Source organism: Oncorhynchus clarkii, chromosome 5 (assembly GCF_045791955.1).
Source record: "Oncorhynchus clarkii lewisi isolate Uvic-CL-2024 chromosome 5, UVic_Ocla_1.0, whole genome shotgun sequence".
NCBI classification, from domain to species: Eukaryota; Metazoa; Chordata; class Actinopteri; order Salmoniformes; family Salmonidae; genus Oncorhynchus; species Oncorhynchus clarkii.
In genome coordinates, this window is record NC_092151.1 from 61,421,665 (window position 1) to 61,448,795 (window position 27,131).

At 43.8% G+C, this 27,131-nt stretch overlaps 1 protein-coding gene across 1 annotated transcript; it reads left to right on the forward strand.

The window, feature by feature from the left end:
- The first annotated feature begins 1,504 nt into the window (after positions 1-1,504).
- LOC139410144 (voltage-dependent calcium channel beta subunit-associated regulatory protein-like) lies at positions 1,505-26,997 on the forward strand. Its single transcript, XM_071155587.1, has 9 exons — positions 1,505-1,552; positions 7,223-7,368; positions 9,828-9,889; positions 14,503-14,674; positions 15,261-15,432; positions 15,630-15,791; positions 19,924-20,158; positions 24,490-24,670; positions 25,491-26,997. Exons 1-9 carry the CDS (start codon positions 1,505-1,507, stop codon positions 26,995-26,997), a joined length of 2,685 nt encoding a protein of 894 aa, XP_071011688.1.
- Positions 26,998-27,131: the final 134 nt, after the last annotated feature.

Genomic DNA, 27,131 nt, shown 5'->3' on the forward strand with positions numbered 1-27,131 from the left:
AAACACACAATTGGAGTTTGCTATTCACAAGAAGCATTGCCTGATGTGAATCATGGCTCAAACAAAAGATTTAAGATTAAGAATTGTTGACTTTCATAAAGCTGGAAAAGGTTACAAAAATATCTCTAAAAGCCTTGATGTTCATCAGTCCACAGTAAGACAAATTGTCTATAAATGGAGAAAGTTCAGCACTGTTGCTACTCTCCCTAGGAGTGGCCATCCTGCAAAGATGAGACAAGAGCACAGCGCAGAGTGCACAATGAGGTTAAGAAGAATCCTAGAGTGTCAGCTAAAGACTTACAGAAATCTCTGGAACATGCTAACATCTGTGAGTCTATGATATGCAAAACAATAAACAAGAATGGTGTTCATGGGAGGACACCATGGATGAAGCCACTGCTGTCCAAAAAAAACATTGCTGCACGTCTGAAGTTTGCAAAAGAGCACCTAGATATTCCACAGCGCTACTGGCAAAATATTCTGAGGACAGATTAAACAAAAGTTGAGTTGTTTGGAAGGAACACACAACACTATGGAGAAAAAAAGGCACAGCACACCAACATCAACAACTCATCCCAACTGTAAAGTATGGTGGAGGGAGCATCATGGTTTGGGGCTGCTTTGCTTCCTCAGGGCCTGGACAGCTTCATGACGGAAAATGAATTCCCAAGTTTATCAAGACATTTTGCAGGAGAATATAAAGCTATCTGTCCGCCAATTGAAGCTCAACAGAAGTTGGGTGATGCAACAGGACACGACCCAAAACACAGAAGTAAATCAACAACCAGAATGGCTTCAACAGAAGAAAATAGTGGCCTAGTCAGAATCCTGACCTCAACCTGATTTGAGATGCAGTTGCATGACCTCGAGTGCTTCACACCAGACATCACAAGAATATTGCTGAACTGAAACGGTTTTGTAAAGAGGAATGGTCCAAAATTCCTCCTGACCGTTGTGCAGGTCTGATCCACAACTACAGAACATGTTTGGTTGAGGCTATTGCTTCCAAAGGAGGGTCAACCAGTTATTAAATCCTACGGTTCACATAATTTTTCCACCCTATACTGAAGGTTTACACGGTGTGTTCAATAAAGACATGAAAATGTATACTTGTTTATTAGTTTAAGCAGACCGTTTTGTCTATTGAAGATCAGATCAAATTGTATGACCAATTTATGCAGAAAGCCAGGTCATCCCAAAGGGTTCACATACTTTTTCTTGCCACTGTGTTGGTATATGTTCTGAAGTGTATTTGTTCAGATTCAATGCCACTTTCATATGCAGCCGGTTGATAAAGGTGGCCCACAGTATAATTATGTTACAGGCCTTTGTCATTCTGTTTTTGTTTTTCTGCATATTCCTCAATTATTTTAGAGGGACATATGTCTGCAGATATATTTACAGTAGATCTCTCAGATATAACTGGTGTTTTGTGGTGTCTATTCCAACAGCTGCCTAACTTCCTGTTGGTTGTCTCAGGGGGACGCTCACGCTTGCCTGGACCATGAGCAATGAGTCTACCGTCTGGAACAACCTCACCGAGAACTCAACCGTAAGTCACTGCCAGAGCCCCTTCTGTGTGGGTTTTCTGCTAACTGACAGAGCTGACTGTTCTTCCTCTATTCTGCCTGAATGGCTGATAGAGGGAACATCCTGGGCTGGGTCTGAAATGATTAAATCCCTGATCTAATCTTAAATTTAATTCCTCCTTAGAGAAATTATTTTCTGATGTCAGTAGTCAACACTGGGGTAACATGAATATTACTGAGTTTATGGTACAGACTACAGTTTTTAACCTTGGTTACTGCATGGACTGTAGCCTTTGTGACTGGTATTAAACATGCTTGCAATAGCAGCATGCCTTTGTACAACAGTTGTACTGCTGCCCTTGAGCGGTTTGCATCTAACAATGCAATGGATGAAGGAAGTCCCAAAAGTTTGTTTCTGAGTAAACTAGCTGGAGCGTTTCTAAGGCTTTTGTTTGGATAGTAGTCTATCAAAAGGGACTTTCTGGTTGTCTGATGCTTTTTCAATTAGCCACACACAGCTTCTCTAGAGCCAAAGTGCCTTGACATGCTGTTGGCGGGGTGAAGGTTTACTGTCTGAAAGGAAGCTCCTACCTCTTTGTAAAGCTTTTAGGTAGACCCATTTCTATCATATGGAAGTCCAACCTCCTTCAGAATGACCTTTTTGGTCAAACCTAAACTATGCGTTGAACAGCCAGCCTAAAATCTCCTCCCTGTTGTATTCAGTCAGCTCCAGCGCCACCATCAGAGCACCTTTTCCTGTCTTAGGTGCAGACAGGTTAATAGCACAGGCCACAATTGATAAATTGCTCTGTGGCATTTATAGATTCACTGTGCACAAACCAGTGGGTGTAAATCAATGGCGTCAACCTGCATGTTGTAATTGGTAAGGTAATGCATCTGCACAGTGGATTGTTTGTATTTCTCATAGCATTGTCTGTTTTTAACATCTGAAAGCTACTAGAGTTTTGATCACCCTTACCATACCTGGTCTTACACAATAGGCAGAAGTACAGTACCAGTCAAAAGTTTGGACTCACCTACTCATTCAAGTGGTTTTCTTTATTTTTTACATTGTAGAATAATAATGAAGACAGCAAAACTATGAAATAACACATGGAATCATGTAGTAAGCAAAATATTAAACAAGTCAAAATAATATTTCAGAATCTTAAGTAGCCACCCTTTTGCCTTGACAGCTTTGCACATTCTTGGCATTCTCTCAACCAGCTTCATGAGGTAGTCACCTGGAATGCATTTCCAACAGTCTTGAAGGAGTTCCCACATGCTGAGCACTTGTTGGCTGCTTTTCCTTTACTCTGTGGTCCAACTCATCCCAACCATCTCAATTAGGTTGAGGTTGGGTGATTGTGGCGGCCAGGTCATCTGATGCAGCACTCCATCACCATCCTTGGTCAAATATCCTTTACACAGCCTGGAGGTGTGTTTTGGGTCATTGTCCTGTTGAAAAACAAATGATAGTCCAACTAAGCCAGATGGGATGGCGTATTGCTGCAGACTGCTGTGGTAGCCATGCTGGTTAAGTGTGCCTTGAATTTAAAAAAAATAATAAAATCACTGACCGTGTCACCAGCAAAGCACCATTACACCACCTCCTCCATGCTTCATGGTGGGAACCACAAATGCGGAGATCATCTGTTCACCTACTCTGTCTCACAAAGACATTGCGATTGGAACCAAAAAGTTCAAATTTGAGGTTATCAGACCAAAGGACAGATTTACACCGGTCTAATGTCCATTGCTCGTGTTTCTTGGACCAAGCAAGTCTCTTATTATTATTATTATTATTATTGTCCTTTACTAGTGGTTTCTTTGCAGCAATTTGACCATGAAGGGCTGATTCACGCAGTCTTCTCTGAATAGTTGATGTTGATGTCTGTTACTTGAACTCTGTAGCATTTATTTGGGCTGCAATCTGCGGTGCAGTTAATTGCCAATTATCTGAGGCTGGTAACTCTAATGAACTTATCCTCTGCAGCAGAGGTAACTCTGGGTCTTCCTTTCCTGTGGCGGTCCTCATGAAAGTTTCATTACAACGCTTGATGGCTTTTGTGACTGCACTTGAGAACTTCCAAAGTTCTTGAAATGTTCATGTCTTAAAGTGATGGACTGTCGTTTCTCTTCACTTGTTTAAGTGGTTCTTGCCATAATATGGACTTAGTCCAAACCAGCAGGGATACCTTCTACGTCAACACCAGGACCAGCTGGCACAACTGGGGACGGCTATGGGAGAGTTTCTTCAGTCTCGAACATACATTGCCGTCAACTAGTGGAGGATACTCTACAAACAGTTGCGCCAGCACAACAGCCCATTCAGCAACCCACTCAGGTCAGTGATACCCGTTTGTCCCTCCCCGGATAAACATGACAGCACCCCATCTAAATGCTGTGGCGTTCTACTTCAGTGCTCCCTCTTCTTGCACTAAAGGGGAGCCCCACCACCTAGAGGTCCAAGATTGCCACGGTTATTTCTCTGACTGGGTGGGTTTTGGAATGGGCCATGGCTGCCTGGGAGAGAGGACGAGCTAGATTAATATGAGGGGTTCATGGCTCTGTTCAAATGCATCTTCGAGCATCCCCCGAAGGGCAGAGAGAGGGGTGAGTGCTTATTCCAATTACGGCAGGGGGACCAGACGGCTGCCGAGTACATGCTCACCTTCCGGACAGTAGCAGCATCCAGCAGATGGAACGAGCCGGTGCTTCATATGCTATTCCAAAGAGGTCTGTGCGAGGAGGTCCAGACGGAATTGGCCTGTCGAGATGACGACCTCTTTGGACACACTCATCAGAGAACACTGGATCAGAGCCTGAACCCATGGAGGTAGGGGTCTCACACCTCCCTGCGGCTGAACGATGCAGACGGGGGCTGTATTGTGGTCAAGGAGGGCACCAGTTGCAGCGGTGTCCTGCACTTGCTAATCCGGGATCCACAAGAGCAGAGGGATGGTCACGTGATCTTCCACCTCATAGGACAGGAGTGAGTATTCCATCTTCATCACTTTCTACTAAACTCTCTTTTTGGTGTCCATAACACTTGTTGACTGTCCCTCATGTACTGTCTACAGCGTTCGTGGATTCCGGTGCCTTGACCAGACCCTTGCCTCCTCTCAACATCATCTTAACATTATGGCTTTAACGCCATAACCTCACCATCTCATGGTCGAGGATGAGAATCAGACTGGTCACCCGAATGCCAGAGGACCTGCTTCCCCATCCCATGTGGTTCCATCTCAGTTGAAAGTCCTGTGGTTTCCCTTCAGCCCAATATCCCGGAGGTATACCAGGACCTGCGCGAGGTATACTCCAAGACCGGCGCCACCTGTCTTTCTCCTCATCATCCCCTGGCACTGTGCCATCAACCTGCTGGCAGGGTCTGTGCCTCTGCACAGATGCATTTACCCTCTGTCAGTGGTTGAGACCAGGCTATGAATGATTACATCCAAGAGGCGCTCCAACAAGGTTTCATCCGCACGTCCACTTCTCCTGTGTTGGCTGGTTTCTTCTTCGTGGCCCAAAAAAATTGAAGGTTACGCCCATGTATTGAGTACATAGGAATCAACGCAATCGCCGCAAAGTACCTTAACCTCTCCCGTTAGTGCCGGCAGCCATTGAACAGCTCCGCGAGGCCAGGTTCATTACCAAACTGGAACTGAGGTGTGCATACAATTTCATCTGGTTCCAGGAGGGGGATGAGTAGAAGACTGCATTTAGCACGATGTCTGGTCACTATGCTATTTGGTTTAGCTAATGCTCCGTCAGTGTTCCATACATTCATTAATGAGGTGTTCAGGGACATGGTCGGTCGCCAGGTGGTTGTGTATATCGATTACATCCTGGTCTACTAGGCTACCCTGGAGGATCACATCACTAACGTTCGAGCAGTCCTGGAACATCTCCTGGCTAACCACCTGTTCTTCAAGGCTGAGAAGTGCCAATTTCATCAGAAGGCTGTCTCCTTCTTAGGCTACAAAATCAGCCCACAGGAAGTGAGGATGGATGACAAATAGGTAGATGTCAGGTCATGGCCAGTTCCAACCACCATAAAGGGGTTACAACGGTTTTTGGGGTTTGCCAACTTTTACCTCCATTTCATCAGGAACTTCAGGCCAGTCGCCTCTCCTCAAGGGTGGGCCCTGTAGGTTGGTGTGGAGCCCAGCAGCCAACAAGGCCTTCCGTCTACTGAAGGGACTTTTCACCTATTGCTCAAACACTCCCACTTCGCCTGCCCTGCAAGAAGCTGAGGCCCCGGTTTGTGGGGCCGTTCAAGGTTCTCTGGAGGATCAACGAGGTGACGTACAGGTTACAGCTTTGCAGTGACTACCGTATCTCACTGTTTTTCATGTCTCCCTTTTCAGGCTGGTGGTTCCTGGTCCCCTAGCTGGACACCGAGGGGGGTCTGGCCTATGCCGTCAGATCTCTAATAGGCTCCCGACTGTTGTGAGGGTCGGCTTCAGTACCTGGTGGACTGTGAGGGGTATAGCCCAGAGGAGCGGTGTTGGATTCCTGGTGGAGGACATTCTGGATCCCAACACCATCCGTGAATACCATCTTTACCGCCTGGACTGGCCCGCTCCTCGTACTCGGGGCCATCCCTTTGGTCGGCGTCATCCTGCGGCTGGAGCCGCGCGCCGGGGTACTGACTTGTCTGCTCCTCCCCTCCGGCGTCACCGGTATACTAACCACCGGTCCTGGGATCCATCATTACACACACTTGTACATCATGAGGCACACCTGGACTCCGTTACCTCACTTACCTCTCCTATATCTGGCACACCCTTAGGTTCCTTCCCCAGTCAGTATTGATCCTGTGTTTATGCAAAGACACTACTATGTTGTCTGGTTCCATGTTTGTTTTATTAAACGTTTCATCTGCTTCTTGTCTCAGTGTCTTCATTACAGCTATCTTCTGTATACCAACCCTGCCTTGTCACAACACAACTGATTGGCTCAAACGCATTAAGAAGGAAAGACATTACACAAATTCATTTTAACAAGGCACTCCTGTAAATTGAAATGCATTCCAGGTGACTACCTCGTGAAGCTGGTTGATAGAATGACCAGAGTGTGCAAAGCTGTCATCCAAGGCAAAAGCTGGCTAATTTGAAGCATCTCAAGTAGAAAATATTTTTGATTTAACACTTTTTTTTTTTTTTTTTTTTTTTTTTGGTTACTACATGATTCCATATGTATTTAATATTATTGTACAATGTAGAAAATAGTAAAAATAAAGAAACCCTTGAATGAGTAGGTGTGTCCAAACTTCTGACTGGTACTGTATGTAGAGCTTAATAATTGCTCTCTAACAAGTAAAAGCAATTAAGAAGAACTGTTGCTGAGGAAAGTGTAGTGTTTTTTTTTTTTTTTTTTCTTCAATTTAGGCTTCCTGCTGCCTTGTCTCACATGAATAGCCTGATCATACAGAGATCAGGGTAGCAATTAGCCAGGAGGCCCTGCTACAAGTAGCTATACTCTGGGCTTTGATGTTCATGTGAGAAAGACAGTTATTTTTTTCCCTTCTTCTCCACTCTACCCTACACACACAGCCTCAGTGGTCCCTGTCTCTCAGTAAACACCCATTCCTCTCGGGAACTTAGTCATGCACTTAGCCTCAACCCCAGAACAATCAGCACACCTGTGCACCCAGGTGTCCCTCATCCTCTCCACTGTTTCTCCAGGGGGTCCCATTTGAGCCTGGTAAACAGAATGGTTACGTCCTACTGCTGGTGCTCCTGTCCATCTTCCTAGGGGGAACACTGGTCCTGCTATCTGTCATCCTGATTGTCTCCAGACGCTGCTGTGATGGAGACCGCAGCTATAACAGGTCAGACCACTAGTCTGCATGGTTTAGTGATGTAGCTATGTATGTCTGAGTGAGATGGAGACCATCCAAATATTTGAATAGAAAGCCATGTTTATTCCATTACCATGCGCCTGTCCTTTCTGTATACAGCAGCACATATAGAGGCAGCTGCAGGCTGGCCAGGGTAGAGTAGTGCTGACTGGTACAAATGATGAGTGTAATGAGATTTCATAGCAGCCATCGGCGGTGATTCATCTTGCGTCTCACACTGCTATAAGCTGTGGCTGCAGCCCTGTGAAACACACACACACCGCAGGCAGAGCGCACAGAGGAAATGAAAGCACAGAGCCGGGCGGACAGAGAAATCCCTCAAGTCATTCTCTCACAGATAATATAGCACAAAGGAACCGCAGATGCACTGACAGGGAAGAGACCTCCGTTGCTCTACTGCTCCAGTATAAGGCTGTGGTGGGGGGGTCAAAAACACAGTGCATTCAGGGCAATTAGCAATAATATAGGGAATAAACAATTCCTCCCCTTAGAGAAATGTATATGATTAGAACTGCAGATCATAAATCATTAGCACTGCAGATCATAGATTTAATCTAGTAATATTTATTAGTAGAAAACACATCACAGGAGGTTGGTGCACCTTAATTGGGGAGGACGGGCTCGTGGTATTGGCTGAGGTAGAGGCCTAAAGTTCTAAATGCATAGGAAACATCTCAAATCACACCTTATTCCCTATATACAGTGCCTTGCGAAAGTATTCGGCCCCCTTGAACTTTGCGACCTTTTGCCACATTTCAGGCTTCAAACATAAAGATATAAAACTGTATTTTTTTGTGAAGAATCAACAACAAGTGGGAGACAATCATGAAGTGGAATGACATTTATTGGATATTTCAAACTTTTTTAACAAATCAAAAACTGAAAAATTGGGCGTGCAAAATTATTCAGCCCCTTTACTTTCAGTGCAGCAAACTCTCTCCAGAAGTTCAGTGAGGATCTCTGAATGATCCAATGTTGACCTAAATGACTAATGATGATAAATACAATCCACCTGTGTGTAATCAAGTCTCCGTATAAATGCACCTGCACTGTGATAGTCTCAGAGGTCCGTTAAAAGCGCAGAGAGCATCATGAAGAACAAGGAACACACCAGGCAGGTCCGAGATACTGTTGTGAAGAAGTATAAAGCCGGATTTGGATACAAAAAGATTTCCCAAGCTTTAAACATCCCAAGGAGCACTGTGCAAGCGATAATATTGAAATGGAAGGAGTATCAGACCACTGCAAATCTACCAAGACCTGGCCGTCCCTCTAAACCTTCAGCTTATACAAGGAGAAGACTGATCAGAGATGCAGCCAAGAGGCCCATGATCACTCTGGATGAACTGCAGAGATCTACAGCTGAGGTGGGAGACTCTGTCCATAGGACAACAATCAGTCGTATATTGCACAAATCTGGCCTTTATGGAAGAGTGGCAAGAAGAAAGCCATTTCTTAAAGATATCCATAAAAAGTGTTGTTTAAAGTTTGCCACAAGACACCTGGGAGACACACCAAACATGTGGAAGAAGGTGCTCTGGTCAGATGAAACCAAAATTGAACTTTTTGGCAACAATGCAAAACGTTATGTTTGGCGTAAAAGCAACACAGCTGAATACACCATCCCCACTGTCAAACATGGTGGTGGCAGCATCATGGTTTGGGCCTGCTTTTCTTCAGCAGGGACAGGGAAGATGGTTAAAATTGATGGGAGGATGGATGGAGCCAAATACAGGACCATTCTGGAAGAAAACCTGATGGAGTCTGCAAAAGACCTGAGACTGGGACGGAGATTTGTCTTCCAACAAGACAATGATCCAAAACATAAAGCAAAATCTACAATGGAATGGTTCAAAAATAAACATATCCAGGTGTTAGAATGGCCAAGTCAAAGTCCAGACCTGAATCCAATCGAGAATCTGTGGAAAGAACTGAAAACTGCTGTTCGCAAATGCTCTCCATCCAACCTCACTGAGCTCGAGCTGTTTTGCAAGGAGGAATGGGAAAAAATGTCAGTCTCTCGATGTGCAAAACTGATAGAGACATACCCCAAACGACTTACAGCTGTAATCGCAGCAAAAGGTGGTGCTACAAAGTATTAATTTAAGGGGGCTGAATAATTTTGCACGCCCAATTTTTCAGTTTTTGATTTGTTAAAAAAGTTTGAAATATCCAATAAATGTCGTTCCACTTCATGATTGTGTCCCACTTGTTGTTGATTCTTCACAAAAAAAGACAGTTTTATATCTTTATGTTTGAAGCCTGAAATGTGGCAAAAGGTCGCAAAGTTCAAGGGGGCCGAATACTTTCGCAAGGCACTGTAGGTCAAAAGTACTGCACTAAATAGAGACTAGCGTATGATTTGAGACACAGCCATAGACATCAGTTGTAATAATGTCTGTGCATTGATCTGCTCCTCTGTGCTGCAGTGCCAGCGACGACCCTGAGAAAACCAACACGACCTACACTGAGGCGTCTCAACCAGTCCATGGTGAGTGAGGGAGAGTCAAAACCATGTTTATCATTCTTCCGCACTTGGGAAAAGAATGTATAGCAGCCGAATAAAATATAAACTTTTGCTCCGATGCAAATCATTTCTTTAAAGTCACTGTTTCGGCAGCTAGCTGCCATGTTTTATCCCAAGAACAGGGATAAAAGGTCATGCTCCTCTGATACGTAATCATGTTGTGTAAATACAAACATTTAGATGTGGGTTTTCTGAGGATCTCCGCTCTCTGCTGGGTGTGATAATTCAGTAACACATTACATTCATTAAGTGAGACAAAGTTTTAAAGTGCCTTCAGAAAGTATTCCCACCCCTTTTATCACATTTTGTTGTGTTACGAATTGGGATTAAAATGGCTTTAAATGTCAGTTTTGTAAACGATCTACACAAAATAATCTGTAATGTCAAAGTGGAAGAAAAATTTGAACATTTATAAAAAATATATATTATAAATAAAAAGCTAATATAAAGAGTCTTGATTACATAAGTATTCAACCCCCTGAGTCAATACATGTTAGAATCACATTACAGCTGTCAGTCTTTTGGGGGTAAATCTCTAAGAACTTTGCACACCTGGATTGTATACTGAACAAACATGTAAACGCAACATGTAAACTGTTGGTCCCATTTTTCATGAGCTGAAATTAAAATAAAATAAAATACATTTTGTAGAGAATTTGGCAGTACATCCAACCGGCCTCACAACCACAGACCACATGCAACCACGCCAGCCCGGGGCCTCCACATCCAGTTTCTTCACTTGAGGAGGGGGAGGTAGGGTGCTGAGGAAGATTTCTGTCTTTATTAAAGCCCTTTTCTGGGGAAAAACTCATTCTGATTGGCTGGACCTGACTCATGAGTGGTAGGATCTGGCTGCCAAGTGGCTGCACCAGTCATGTGAAATCCATAGATTAGGGCCTAATTCATTTATTTAAATTGACTGATTTCCTTATATGAACTGTAACTCAGTAAAATCTTTTGAAATTGTGTTTATTTTTGTTCAGTATACAATATTTGCACATTCTTTTAAAAATTCTTCAAGCTCTGCCATTGCTAGACAGCCTTGAGAATGGCTTGCCATAGATTTTCAAGCTGATTTAAGTCAAGTTCTGACTAGCTAGGCCACTCAGTAACATTCAGTGTTGTCTTGGTAGCAACTCCAGTGTATATTTGGCATTGGGTTTTAGGTTATTGTTTTACTTAGTACCTTATTGCAAACAGGATGCATGTTTTGGAATATTTTTATTCTGCTTCCTTCTTTTCACTCTGTCATTTAAGCTTACTAATGTGGAGTAACTACAACGTTGTTGACCCATCCTAATTTTTCTCCTATCACAGCCATTAAACTCTGTAACTGTTTTAAAATCACCGTTGGCCTCATGGTGAAATCATAAAGCGGTTTCTTTCCTCTCCAACAACTAAGTTAGAAAAAACGCCTGTATCTTTGTAGGGACTGGGTATATTGATTCAAAGTGCAATGAATAACTTCCCCATGCTCAAGGGGATATTCAATATCTGACTTTTTTATTTATACCCCATCTACCAATGCCCTTCTTTGCCAGGCATTGGAAAACCTCCCAGGTCTTTGTGGTTGAATCTGTTTTTGAAATGCACTGCTCGACTGAGGAACTTTACAGATAATTGTATGTGTGGGGTACAAAGATGAGGTAGTCTTTAAAAAATCATGCCACTAGAGTAGATTTCCATGGCCCCACTGATATCTATACTGAACAAAAATATAAATGCAACAATTGAAAAGATTTTACTGAGTTACAGTTCATATTAGAAAATCAGTCAATTGAAGTACATTCATTAGGCCCTAATCTATGGATTTCACATGACTGGGAATACAGATATACATCTGTTGGTCACCGATACAGTTGAAGTCGAAAGTTTACATACACTTAGGTTGGAGTCATTAAAACTTGTTTTTCAACCACCCCACAAATGTCTTGTTAACAAACTATAGTTTTGGAAAGTCGGTTCGGAAATCTACTTTGTGCATGACACAAGTCATTTTTCCAACAATTGTTTACAGACAGATTATTTCACTTCACTGTATCACAATTCCAGTGGGTCAGAAGTTTACATACACTAAGTTGACTGTGCCTTTAAACCGCTTGGAAAAATTCCAGAAAATTATGTCATGGCTTTAGAAGCTTCTGATCAGCTAATTGACAATTGGAGGTGTACCTGTGGATGTATTTCAAGGCCTACCTTCAAACTCAGTGCCTCTTTGCTTGACATCAGGGGAAAATCAAAAGAAATCAGCCAAGACCTCAGAAAAAAATTGTAGACCTCCACAAGTCTGGTTCATCCTTGGGCACGTTTTCAAAGCGCCTGAAGGTAACACGTTTATCTGTACAAACAATAGTACGCAAGTATAAATACCATGGGACCAAGCAGCCGTCATATCGCTCAGGAAGGAGACGTGTTCTGTCTCCTAGAGATGAACGTACTTTGGTGTGAAAAGTGCAAATCAATCCCAGGACAACAGCAAAGGACCTTGTGAAGATGCTGGAGGAAACAGGTACAAAAGTATCTATATCCACAGTAAAACATGTCCTATATCGACATAACCTGAAAGGCCGCTCAGCAAGGAAGAAGCCACTGCTCCAAAACCACCATAAAAAAGCCAGACTACGGTTTGCAACTGCACATGGGGACAAAGATTGCACTTTTTTGAGAAATGTCCTCTGGTCTGATGAAACAAAAATAGAACTGTTTGGCCTTAATAACCATTGTTATGTTTGGAGGAAAAAGTGTGAAGCTCGTAAGCTGAAGAACACCAGCCTACAAACCTGACTCAATTACACCAGCTCTGTCAGGGGGAATGGGCCAAAATTCACCCAATTTATTGTGGGAAGCTTGTGGAAGGCTACCTGAAACATTTGACCGAAGTTAAACAATTTAAAGGTAATGCTACCAAATACTAATTGAGTGTATGTAAACTTATGACCCACTGGGAATGCAATGAAAGAAATAAAAGCTGAAATAAATAATTATCTCTACTATTATTTTGACATTTCACATTCTTAAAATAAAGTAGTGACCCTAACTGACCTAAGACATGGAATTTTTACTCGGATTAAATGTCAGGAATTGTGAGAAACTGAGTTTAAATCTATTTGGCTAAGGTGTATGTAAACTTCCAACTTCAACTGTACCTTTAAAAGAAAGGTAGGGGCGTGGATCAGAAAACCAGTCCGTATCTGGTGTGACCACCATTTACCTCATGCAGCCTGACATCTCCTTCGCAGAGCGTTGATCAGGCGGTTGATTGTGGAATGTTGTCCCAATCTTCTTCAATGACTTTGCAATGCTGCTTTATATTGGGCGGGAACACGCTGTCGTACATATCGAACCAGAGCATCCCAAATATGTCTGGTGAGTATGCAAGCCTTGGAAGAACTGGGACATTTTCAACTTCCAGGATTTGGGTTCAGATCCTTGGGACATGGAGCTGTGCATTATCATGCTGAAACTTGAGATGATGGCGGCGGATGAATGGCATGACAATGGGCCTCAGGATCTCGTCATGGTATCTCTGTGCATTCAAATTGCCATTGATAAAATGCAATTGTGTTCATTGTATGTAGCTTATGCCTGCCCATACCATAACCCCACTGCCACCATGGGGAACTCTGTTCACAATGTTGACATGACCAAACCGCTCGCAACAAAACGTCATACACTTGGTCTGCGGTTGTGAGGCCAGTTGGTCGTACTGCCAAATTCTCTAAAACGACGTTGGAGGCGACTTATGGTAGAGAAATGAACATTCCATTTTCTGGCCACAACTCTGGTGGACATTCCAGCAGTCAGCAAGCCAATTGCACACTCTCTCAAAACTTGAGACGTCTGTGGTATTGTGTTGTGTAACACAACTGTACATTTTAGAGTGGACTTTTATTGTCCCCCGCACAAGGTGCACCTGTGTAATGAGCATGTTGTTTAATCAGATTTTTGATATGCCACACCTGTCAGGTGGATGAATTATCTTGGCGAAGGAGAAATGCTCACTAACAGGGATGTAAACAAATTTGTGCACAACATTTTAGAGAATTAAGCTTTTTGTGCGTATGGAACATTTCTGGGATCTTTTATTTCAGCTCATGAATCATGGGACCAACACTTTACATGTTGCGTTTATGTTTTTGTTCTGTGTATTTAGGCTTGCCATAACAAAAGGGTTGAATACTTATTGACTCAATACATTTTAGCTTTAATTATTTAATTTGTAAACATTTCTAAAAACATAACTCCACTTTGACGTTATGGAGTATTGTGTATAAGCCAGTGACACAAAACATCTAAATTAAAACCATTTTAAATTCAGGCTGTAACAACAAATTGAAGAAAAAGTCAAGGGGTGTGAATACTTTCTGAAGGCACTGTCCCTAATAAAAAATACATTTACTACACTATCAGATCTGTTATATCTCTGAATATATTAGAACAAGCACAGCTCCATTTAGAATACATAAAATACTAGACATAGACACATTTGCATGACAAGACAAGTAGTAAATGAGGCTGTGGTGCTGTTCTTCCACCAGACCTTTACCTCTCCCTTTATACACCCCACTCTCCCCCAGCAGAGATCACCATCCGGGTCGACGAGTCAGACTGCCTGTCGGCCGCCAGCTCCCACATGGACATGGAGACGGAGCGCTTCCTGTCCACGGGCACCCAGGGCGGCCGCCGGGTCTCCTTCAACGAGGCGGCGCTCTTCAACCACGGCAGGAAGGCCCTGGATAAAGGCCGCAGGTCAGACAGATCCAGACGCCCACTCACTCCCCCGCACTAGACCACGCTGAATATGCTCATATTCTGCGCTACAAGACAATGACTGCCTTGGCAATAAAGTGTTTGTTTTAAAAATCTGTGAGAAGATTGCCGCATAGTTTGTTACATTGGAAGACATTATGGAGACAACTGTGTAATACATTATAAAGGCAGTTTTAAAAGTGTTTTTATGGATGGTTTTATTACAGGATAATTATAGGGACTGATGCTCTGAAATGGTAACTAAGCTCTGTGTGCTCTCTCTTTCTGACTGTCTGGGTTCTTTGCATGAGCCCCACCTCATTCTGATATGCAAATTAAGTTTAGAGATTCTGGTCCCAGGAACCTACAGTGTGTGCAAGCTTTTTTTCCAGCCCAGTACTAAAAACTTCCAACAAAGGAAACGATCTCATCAGGTGTAGTGATAGCTGAGAACAAAATACTTCACTCCTTGTGGCTCCCGAGGACGAGGATAGAAGAAGATTCCTTGCAGGGGATTGCACAGTAGCATTTATATTGCATCAGCCTTGAACTCTCTGAACTGTTTCTCAACTGTGTTCCACCTCAGGTACACGTTGACTGAGGGTGACTTCCACCACCTGAAGAATGCGCGACTCACACACCTCCACATCCCGCCCCTGGCCCTCAAGATCGTCACCATCCACGAGTGTGAGTCATCAGAGATCAGCATCGCCATGACGACTCGCCCCGCCGCCAAGTCCAGCCTTTCCATCTTCCAGGTGACAGCCGTGCTGCTATTAGCATTGATACATCATTAGTCATGACTTGACCAATTAGGCCATCCATCAATGTGGGTCCCACAGTGTGTTTCAGCTCTATCAGATACAGCCTATGGATCATTCTGCCTCCTCTTTCCAATGAGACATATACATTGATTTTGCCTTTAACTGAGGTTTCTCAATCATTATGTGCATAGCCGGCACTGTGTGCCCTGCAGCCCCTACCCCAGACAGCGTTGACCAGTCTGAGTGTCAGCCCCAGCTCAGCCCTCCCTGGGGACACCCTCAACTCGGTGGTGGACTCCAGCTTCAGTGAGAGTTACCTGGTCCCGGGACCCAAGGAGCTCTGCAGCAGCAGCGTGAGTCACTTTCCCCCTATCTATCTATCTATCAATCAGTCATCCCACCGAACCAATCAATCAAATGTTATCTACACTATTAAACACTACGTTAAGCGAATCAGTTATTCCCTCATCATCACATAGGGTCACAGGGTATCACAGGGTATATCTACAGTGCCTTCAGAAAGTGTTCACCCCCTTGACACATTTTGTTGTGTTACAGCCTAAATTTGAAATGTATTAAAAATATATTTTTTATCACCGGCCTACACACAATACCCCATAATGTCAGTGGAATTTGATTTATTGATTTAAAAAAATAAATAAAAAAAACTATTCAACGCCTAAATAAGTTCAGGAGTAAAAAGTCACATAATAAGTTGCTTGGACTGACTTAGTGTAATAGTGTTTAATGACTACCTCATCTATGTACGCCAAACCTACAATTATCTGTGAGGTCCCTCAGTTTATCAGTGAATTCAAACACAGATTCAACCACAAAGACCAGGGAGGTTTTCCAATGCCTCGCTAAGAAGGGCACCTATTGGTGTTTGGGTAAATATAAATAAAGCCAACATTGAATATCCCTTTGAACATTGAAGTTATTAATTACACTTTGGATGGTGTATCAATACACCCAGTCACTACAAAGATACAGTCGTCCTTCCTAACTCAGTTACCGAAGAGGAAGGAAACTGCTCAGGGATTTCACCATGGGGCCAATGGTGACTTTAAACAGTTACAAAGTGGAATGGCTGTGATAGGAGAAAACTGAGAATGAATCAACAACATTGTAGTTACCCCACAATACTAACCTAATAGACCCTTTCTGTGTTTGTAAACATTGCCACACGAGGGTGATGCGCTTAAGTTGATGGCAGAACAAGAGGGAGTTCATTATAGGTCTCTATTTACATGTGTGATGTGCAGTCATAAGCAACAACTTTTGGATTATAATTGGATTGTAAGGCTGGTATGAATGTTCTGCTTCATATAATGTTTGTCATCATCAAGTCAACTGCATTATTCTTAAAAACACATCAACTTCAACCAGTAAAATGTCTCTTTGCCTAGCTTTTGCTACATCCTATATCAATGAGAGTTAGCATTCTAGCTAACAACAGCTGCATCCAAAATAGTTATTTTGCAAAGATCACAATCAAATACACTGCTGGTCAAAAGTTTTAGAACACCTACTCATTCAAAGTTTCTTATTTTTACTATTTTCTACATTGTAGAATAATAGTGAAGACATCAAAACTATGAAATAACACATATGGAATCCTGTAGTAACCAAAAAAGTGTTCAAAAAAAAATCCAAATATATTTTCTATTTGAGATTCTTCCAATAACCACCCTTTTCCTTGATGACAGGTTTGCACACTCTTGGCATTCTCTCAACCAGCTTCATGAGGTAATCACCTGGAATGCATTTCAATTAACAGGGGTGGGTGCCTTCTTAAAAGTTAATTTGTCAAATTTCTTTCCTTCTTAATGCGTTTGAGCCAATCAGTTGTCTTGTGACAAGGTAGGGATGGTATACAGAAGATAGCCCTATTTGGCAAAAGACCAAGTCTATATTATGGTAAGAGCAGCTCAAATAAGCAAAGAGAAACGACAGCATCATTACTTTAAGACATGAAGGTCAGTCAGTACGGAAAATTTAAATCAAGCGCTATGACGAAACTGGCTCTCATGAGGACCGCCACAGGAATGGAAGACCCAGAGTTACCTCTGCTGCAGAAGATAAGTTCATTAGAGTTACTAGCCTCAGAAATTGCAGCCCAAGTAAATGCTTCACAGAGTTCAAGTAACAGACACATCTCAACATAAACGGTTCAGAGTAGACTGTGTGAATCTGTCCTTCAAATTGCTGCAAAAAAACACTACTGAAGGACACCAATAATAAGAAAAGACTTGCTTGAGCCAAGATACACGAGAAATGGATATTAGACCGGAGGAAATCTGTCCTTGGTCGGATGAGTCCAATTTGGAGATTTTTGGTTCCAACCGTCGTGTCTTCGTGAGACACGGTATGTGTGAAAGGATGGTCTCCGCATGTGTTTTTCCCACCGTAAAGCATGGAGCAGATGTTATGGTGTGGGGGTGCTTTGCTGGTAATATTGTATGTGATTTATTTAGAATTCAAGGCACATTTAACCTGCATGGCTACCACAGCATTCTGCATAAATACACCATCCCATCTGGTTTGCGCTTAGTGGGACGATCATTTGTTTTTCAGGACAATGACCCAAAACACCTCCAGGCTGTGTAAGGGCTATTTTACAAAGAAGGAGAGTGATGGAGTGCTGCATCAGATGACCTGGCCTCCACAATCCCCGACCTCAACCCAATTGAGATGGTTTGGGATGAGTCGGACCGCAGAGTGAAGGAAAAGCAAACAACAAGTGCTCAGCATATGTGGGAACTCCTTCAAGACTGTTGGAAAAGCATTCCAGGTGAAGCTGGTTGAGAGAATGGCAAGAGTGTGCAGAGCTGTCATCAAGGCAAATGGAGGATATTTGGATTTGTTTAACACTTTTTTTGGTTACTACATGATTCCATATGTGTTTTTTTTTCGTAGTTTTGATGTCTTCACTATTATTCTACAATGAAGAAAATCGTAAAAATAAAGAAAAACCCTTGAATGAGTAGTTCAAAACTTTTGACCGGTAGTGCATAATCTTAGTGACTGTACAAGCTGGAATAAAAACATAATTGTAAGTTTATGAGAACCCTAAAAAAGTTATATTGTTCAGAATTAAAAATACGTAAATCTAGGCTATGGGCGCAGATGGCTATGGCTTTCTTACTGCCGCAAAGAGTTGCGCACATCTGTGTGTGAGGTCAGTGTGTCATGTACTGGAAAAGGGTCTGACTTAAAGAAAGAAGGAAGCCTGTACAGAATAAAAATATTCCAAAACATACATCCTGTTTGCAACAAGGCACTAAAGTATTACTGCAAAAAATGTAGCAAAGCAATTCACTTCTTGGCCTGAATACAGTGTTAAGTTTGGGGCTAATCCAATACAACACATTACTTCGTAAAACTCTCCATATTTTCAAGCATAGCAGTGTTATCATGTTATGGGTATGCTTGTATTCGTTAAAAACTGGGGGGTTTTTCAGGATAAAAAAATCAATGGAATGGAACTAAGCACAGGCAAAATTACGGAGGAAAACCTGCTTCAGTCTGCTTTGCACCAGACACTGGGAGATGAATTCACCTTTTAGGACAATAACCTAAAACACAAGGCCAAATCTACCCTGGAGTTGCATACCAAGAAGACAGTGAAGGTTCCTGAGTGGCAAAGTCACAGTTTTGTCAAAAATAAATCTACTTGAAAATCTATGGCAAGACCTGAAAATGGTTGTCAAGCAATGATCAACAACCAATTTCATAGACCTTCAGAATTTTGAACAATGTTACACAATCCAGGTGTGGATAGCTCTTAGAGACTTACCCAGAAAGACTCACATCTCTAATCGCTGCCATAGGTGCTTCTTCAAAGTATTGACTCGGGTGTGAATACTTACGTAAATTAGTATTACTTAATGAATTTTAAATACATTTGCAAACAATTCCTAAAATATGTTTTCACTTTGTCATTATAGTGTGTAGAGGGGTACAAAAAAATCAAATTTAATCCATTTGAATTCAAGGCTGTAACACACCAAAATGTGGAATAAGTCAAGGGGTATGAATACTTTCTGAAGACACTGTACGTATGGTAGGGCCGAATATTGAATGACCGTATTATTGGGTTGGATTACGTTTAAATTAAAATCCTAATTTAACTATGGAAGACAGTTAGCCGCTAATCACAAGTATTAATTGGTCTGGAAACGTTGGAGCCTAGAGGTCATCATGAAGCCTCTGAACCAATAGAGGAGGAGTAAAGCATGTGCATCCACAGTGGTGGAGGATGATGGGTAAACAAGGGAGAGGCTCTGGAAAGGCCTTGTTCGGGGAAGATTACAGACACCACTGCTCCCCACATCTCTTCATCGCTCCTGGCTGTTCATCCCTTCCTTGACGTGGATGTCGATTTAAGGCAGCCCCCCGCACCTCTCTGATTCAGAGGGGTTGGGTTGAATACATTCAGTTGTGCAACTGACTAGGTTTCCCCTTTCCCTCTCTCTCCCACAGATTGAGGTGATGGTTTCTGGCTCCAGGAATGGGGGCAGTCCGTCTTTGAGTGATGGGGCTTCGGTGACGTCTGTGACGGGTGCGTCCCCTAGCGCGGGAGTGGGGCAGGGCCCGGTCCTGCAGTTCTTCACCAAGCTGAGGCGCCATGCCAGCCTAGAGGGGGCCAGCCCATACTTCAAGATCAAGAAGTGGAAGCTGGACAGCAGCCAGCGGGCTTCTAGTCTGGACACCAGAGGTAGAACAGACTTATTAATATTTATGTATAGTATGTTTCAGGCTTACTGTATGTACAGAATGATGGATGGAGCATCGGCCTCATTAAAATTATTATTTGTACTCAAATTTAGTGTACAAATTCTATTTTAAAGACAATGCTTCTTAAGAATGAGGTTCAACTGCAAGAGGCTTCACTTAACTGCCAAGGCGCGTTGTGTACACCACACACACACATACACACACACACATACACACCCTCTGACAGATGGCTTTATGACGCAGGACTCTTCTCTTCCAAGGCATTGTGAGCCTAACTGAAGCCTCCCCACAGCTTTCCTCACAAACACACAAATGCTGCTCCCTCTCCTGCTCCCCCTACACACAGCTAACAGAGCACACAGGACTAACACCCCCCAAATAGACTATATATACAAAAGTGTGTGGACACTCCTTCAAATTAGTGGATTTGGCTATTTCAATCACACCCGTTGCTGACAGGTATATAAAAATGTGCACAAAGCCATGCAATCTTCATAGACAAACATTGGCAGTAGAATGGCTTTACTGAAGAGATCAGTGACTTCCAACTTAGCACTGTTATAGGATGCCACCTTTCCAACATGTCAGTTTGTCAAATTTCTGCACTGCTAGTGCTGCCCCAATCAACTGTAAGTGCTATTATTGTGAAGTGGAAACATCTAGGAGCAACAACGGCTCAGCCGCAAAGTTGTAGGCCACACAAGCTCCCAGAACGGGGCCGTTGAAGCGTTTAGCGGGAGCTTTGTGAAATTGTTTTCCATGGCCAATCAACCGCACACAAGCCTAAGATCACCATGCGCAATGCCAGCTGGAGTGGTGTTAAGCTCACCACCATTGTACTCTGGAGCAGTGGATACGCTTTCTCTGGAGTGATAAATCACGCTTCACCATCTGGCAGTCTAACGAATGAACTGCTACCTGCCCCAATGCATAGTGCCAACTGTAGAGTATGGTGGAGGAGGAATAATAGTCTGAGGCTGTTTTTCATGTTTTGGACTAGGCCCTTAAGTTCCAGTGAAGGGAAATCTTAACGCTACAGCATACAATGACATTGTCGATGATTCTGTGCTTCCAACTTTGTGGCAACAGTTTGGGGAAGGCCCTTTCCTGTTTCAGCATGACAATGCCCCAGTGCACAAAGTGAGGTCCATACAGAAATGGTTTGTCAAGATCGGTGTGGAAGAATTTGACTGGCCTGCACAGAGCCCTGACCTTAACACAATCAAACACCTTTGGGCTGAATTAGAACGCCGACTGCGAGCCAGGCCTAATTGCCCAACATCACTAATGCTCTTGTGGCTGAAGGGAAGCAAATCCTTGCAGCAATGTTCCAACATCTAGTGGAAAGCCTTCCCAACTTCCTACTAATGCCCATGATTTTGGAATGAGATGTTTGACGAGCAGGTGTCCACATACTTTGGGTCATGTAGTGTATCTCAATGCCTGCTGCTATCTCTTCAGCTGACTGGTACAGTACATAAGCAGATAAGAGATGCTAACCTCTCACCATTACAATAATAGGGGAGGTTAGCATCTCTGGGGGGGTAGGATATTTGTGCATCTAACTTTGTCACTCATCATTATTCACGATTCATTCAGGACTATGCGTAATCATGGTAGCATCCACATTAATGTGGAAGTGTTTAGAAAGATATTCTATTCTCATTTACAATAAAATTGACACTACATTATTTACCATTTTAATTTCTATTGCATCCAACAAGTTTTTAGAGTTACAAGCTTAATGTAATCATTGAATGCTAGGAATATGGTACCAAATACTACGATTTTGACTACTTTAAATACACATAAGTTAATAAAAATAAAAAAACATTTTGGTCCTCTAAAATATGGGGTCTATGTACAAACAGTGCTATCATTTTTAAACGGTTCACCCAATATGGATGAAAATACCCTTAAATTAAAGCTGTCAGTCTGCACTTTAACCTCTAGTCATTGTATCATATCAAATCCAAAGTGCTGGAGTAGAGAACCAAAACAACAAATGTGTCACTGTCCCCAATACATTTGTAGCTCACCTATAGTGGGGCAAAAAAGTATTTAGTCAGCCACCAATTGTGCAAGTTCTCCCACTTAAAAAGATGAGAGAGGCCGAAGAGATGTCAAAGGACACAAGAAAAAAAATAGTAGACCTGCACCAGGCTGGGAAGACTGAATCTGCAATAGGTAAGCAGCTTGGTTTGAAGAAATCAACTGTGGGAGCAATTATTAGGAAATGGAAGACATACAAGACCACTGATAATCTCCCTCGATCTGGGGCTCCACGTAAGATCTCACCCCGTGGGGTCAAAATGATCACAAGAACGGTGAGCAAAAATCCCAGAACCACACGGGGGGATCGAGTGAATGACCTGCAGAGAGCTGGGACCAAAGTAACAAAGCCTACCATCAGTAACACACTACGCCGCCAGGGACTCAAATCCTGCAGTGCCAGACGTGTCCCCCTGCTTAAGCCAGTACATGTCCGGGCCCGTCTGAAGTTTGCTAAAGAGCATTTGGATGGTCCAGAAGAAGATTGGGAGAATGTCATATGTTCAGATGAAACCAAAATATAACTTTTTGGTAAAAACTCAACTCGTTGTGTTTGGAGGACAAAGAATGCTGAGTTGCATCCAAAGAACACCATACCTACTGTGAAGCATGGGGGTGGAAACATCATGCTTTGGGGCTGTTTTTCTGCAAAGGGACCAGGACGACTGATCCGTGTAAAGGAAAGAATGAATGGGGCCATGTATCGTGAGATTTTGAGTGAAAACCTCCTTCCATCAGCATAGGCATTGAAGATGAAACGTGGCTGGGTCTTTCAGCATGACAATGATCCCAAACACACCGCTCGGGCAATGAAGGAGTGGCTTCGTATGAAGCATTTCAAGGTTCTGGAGTGGCCTAGCCAGTCTCCAGATCTCAACCCCATAGAAAATCTTTGGAGGGAGTTGAAAGTCCGTGTTGCCCAGCAACAGCCCCAAAACATCACTGCTCTAGAAGAGATCTGCATGGAGGAATGGGCCAAAATACCAGCAACAGAGTGTGAAAACCTTGTGAAGACTTACAGAAAACGTTTGACCTCTGTCATTGCCAACAAAGGGTATATAACAAAGTATTGAGATAAACTTTTGTTATTGACCAAATACTTATTTTCCACCATAACTTGCAAATAAATTCATTAAAAAATCCTACAATGTGATTTTCTGGATTTTTTTTCTCTCATTTTGTCTGTCATAGTTGAAGTGTACCTATGATAAAAATTACAGGCCTCTCTCATCTTTTTAAGTGGGAGAACTTGCACAATTGGTGGCTGACTAAATACTTTTTTGCCCCACTGTATATGTTTGGGGCAAATTCAATACAACACATTACTTAGTCCCACTCTCCATATTTTCAAGGATACTAGTGGCTTCATCATGTTATGGGTATGCTTGTAATCTTTAAGGACTGGGGAGTTTTTCAGGATACACGTAGCTTAACACAGGCAAAATCCTAGAGGAAAACCTTGTTCAGTTGGCTTTCCACCTTGCACTGGGAGATTATTTCACCTTTCAGCAGAACAATAACCTCAAACACAAGGCCAAATCTACACTAGAGTTGCTTACCAAGAAGACAGTGAATGTTCCTGAGTGGTCAATTTGACAGTTTGAAGAATTTTGAAAAGAATAATGGGCAAATTTTGTACAATCCAGGTGTGCAAAGCTCTGAGAGACTTACCCATAAAGATATTTCTGTATTTCATTGTCAATAAATGTGCAAGAATGTCAAAAACAAGTTTTCACTTTGTCATTATCGGGTTTGTGTGTAGATGAGTAAAAAAAATATATTTAATCCATTTTGAATTCAGGTTGTAACATAAGAAAATGTGGAATAAGTCCGGGGGTATGAGTATGTTCTGAAGGCAATGTATTCATGCTACACACAGCACAACTGTTGCTACCAGACTCTTATTATGATTGCTAAATACTGCACAATTTAAACACTTGCCCCCCCCCCCCCCAGTCCCCCAAAACGCATGTAAATATTGGACTATAACTTGTGCCTTCCTGTATTATACTTATGCTAAAATGTTTTCTATTCTACTGAGCCATTTACATTATGTTCGCATTCTTATCTTTTATTATTTCTTATTATTGAAGGAACCTGCAAGTAAGCATTTCGTTGGATGGTGTTTACCATGTGTATCCCGTTCATACACCTAATACAACGTGAAACTTGATATACCATGGTGAATGTTGGTACCGACATCCCATGTCTCTCTGTGGCCTTGGACTAATGTTTGACCTGCTTCGTCCTGCGTGTCAGGGTCCCCTAAGAGGAGGCAGTTCCAGCGCCAGCGCGCCGCCAGCGAGAGCATGGACCAGGAGGATAACGACGCCCACCACATGGACCTCATCCAGTACATCGCCCGCACCCAAGACGTCACCTACCACCCCAGCCCCTCCGCCCGCCTCCTCTCCCCCAAGCCACCACCCTCCCTCGGCAGGTATCTTTAATTCCCTCGCCATCCTTCCACCTCACCGCTTTGCCTCAGTCATCAATACGGTAACTAACAGTATTATGGATAGTTTTGTGTATGTTTTACCTGTCACGGTTAGGATTTGAGGAGAGTAAGCTGATCCTAGATCTGTGCCTACAGGGAACTTTTACCCACAGCTGCTTAACAAGCCAGCCCATTCCATCGCTGATGCAGAGTGATGATGTCATGGACAGGAATAGTTTTTGGGGTCAATGGGAGAATCTCAACTGCCAACTCCTCGCATCCTCTCTCCTCTCCTCGCGAGGGGACCCAAGCAGTATGCAATTAAGATTTTCCATTAGTGACCCCCTTACTTGAAGTTACTGTGGACGCAGAGCTGTGATGGATTTTAAGGAATACAAATATGTATTTATATTCTGAATAAAAATATACTGAATAAAAATAAGTAATAATCAAAGCCAATCCATATTTGTTTCTTCTACAGTGCTGGAAGCTGAAAGTATTCATGTTGATTCCTGAACATGCATAGTTGCTAACATTATGCAAGCCATAAGTCATGCTTCTAATGGATAACTAACTGGGACCAGTAAAATCACAATGTAGGGAAATTCTTCTCTCTAATACATGACATTTGTGCATTGCAGTTCAGTGGTTTGTGGAAAACATCCTACAACCTTAAGAAGTCATGGTGATCACTTGTAATCACAGTGGCTGCAAACATACTCAAACATCAGACATCAGATCTGTGCATGGGCGCTCTGTGACTGACTGTTATACTGTGTGTGTACGTGTGTGTGTGCGTCTTTGTACGTGTGTGTCAATGCAGGTTAGAGGTGGAGGTGGTGGTGGAGCCCAGCTGCAGCAGGGGCCAAGTAGCGGGGTTGATCGGCCTGTCCCCGGAGTCCCAGGACGAGGCAGCGAGCCTGGGGGACTGTAGACAGGAGAGCTTGGCCTCAGACCACCAGGCCTTGTACAGAGACATCTGGACGCTCCGGGCCTCTCTAGAGCAGTACGGCTCCTCAGACCAGATCAACAACGACAGGGACTCTGTTCGCAGCGACGCCGACAGTGTCAGTTCCCTGGGGGGCCGGACCGAGAGGGGTGAACTGCCCAGTAACCCCTCCCAGGACATCGGGGATGAACCCGAAGGGGATGTAGAGCTGCCCGTGGATGATGGGATGGGAGAGGAGAAGGAAGAGAAGAAGAAAGGGGGGAAGCAGGACAGTGTGGAGTCAGAGAGGGTCAGTGACGGGGAGTCAGGCAATCGTAAGCTCATGCAGATGGACAGTGGCTATACGTCTATAGAGGCTCCATCACGGGCGCCAGAGGAGCTAAGACTGTTTGGCAGTAGTGGCAGTATAGACAGGACGGCCCTGGAGAAGAGGCACTACTTCACCAGTGCAGGGCACACTGGCACAGTTGGCGAGAGCTTCGAAGCCCGCATCTTTGAGGAAGAGCCAGGCGAGGAGATGCTGGTGGGGGCGACGGGCGGCATCGCAATAGAAACGTCCAGGTCTCCCCTGGGCTGGTCTCCGTATGGGCAGATGTTCACTCCACGAGAGGCACAGCCGCACTCCCACCCACCCTTATCATTACACCGCCGCGACTACAGCATCGACAAGAAAACTGACGCACTTTTCCATGAGTTCCTCCGCCACGACCCCCAGTTCGACCAGCAGGAGTCACCGAGGAAACATCGCTCGCGCATCCACCTCCGCAAACAGTGGCAGCGCAACAAGCAGTACAGTGACCCGGGCGTTCGCTACCAGTACCACTCCTTTGAGAGGCAGCGGACCCCCCTGCGACGAGGCGATAGCGTCAACTACCCTCTGGACACAGGCTTCCACAGCACACTGCCACGCATCGTCAGTGCGCCTGATGAGGAGGGCAGCGAGGGGGCCCCCAGTACCCCCCAGATGCCAAAGGCCGAGGTGGTGGCAGGCGGGGCAGGAGAGGTGGAGGAAGGAGACAGGAGGAGAGCGAGTCCCAGCAGTAGCTGTGGCAGCAGCACCGTGACCATTAGAGACCTGGAAGGGAGGGCATCCTGTTCCCCTCCCACTGTTCCGGTTGGAGAGGGCCTGCTAGGGGAGCAGCCCAACCCCCAGGAAAACACTAGGCAGGCGGTACACCCCCCTGAGGCCCCTTACGAGCCCCCCCAGCCTCCTGACACGGGCAACAGCCGACAGACCATCACAGCCGAGCTGACGGACAAGCTGTGCGCCACTCTGGATGAGCGGCTGTACACAGGCCTGCAACGGACCAAGGACACAGTGGTGGTGACAGAGTGTATGGTGAAGGTCGTTCACACCTCCCCCGACCACAGCCCAGTGTAGTAGCATGTCTCCAGTCCTCCTCCACTCCTCCCTGATCTTTTGCGTTTCATTTGATTTCAGTCTACGCCGGGTAACTATAATTTCTCTGTCTGTCTGAATTAGCTGGTCCCAGACCAGTAACAAGAAAACAGGCT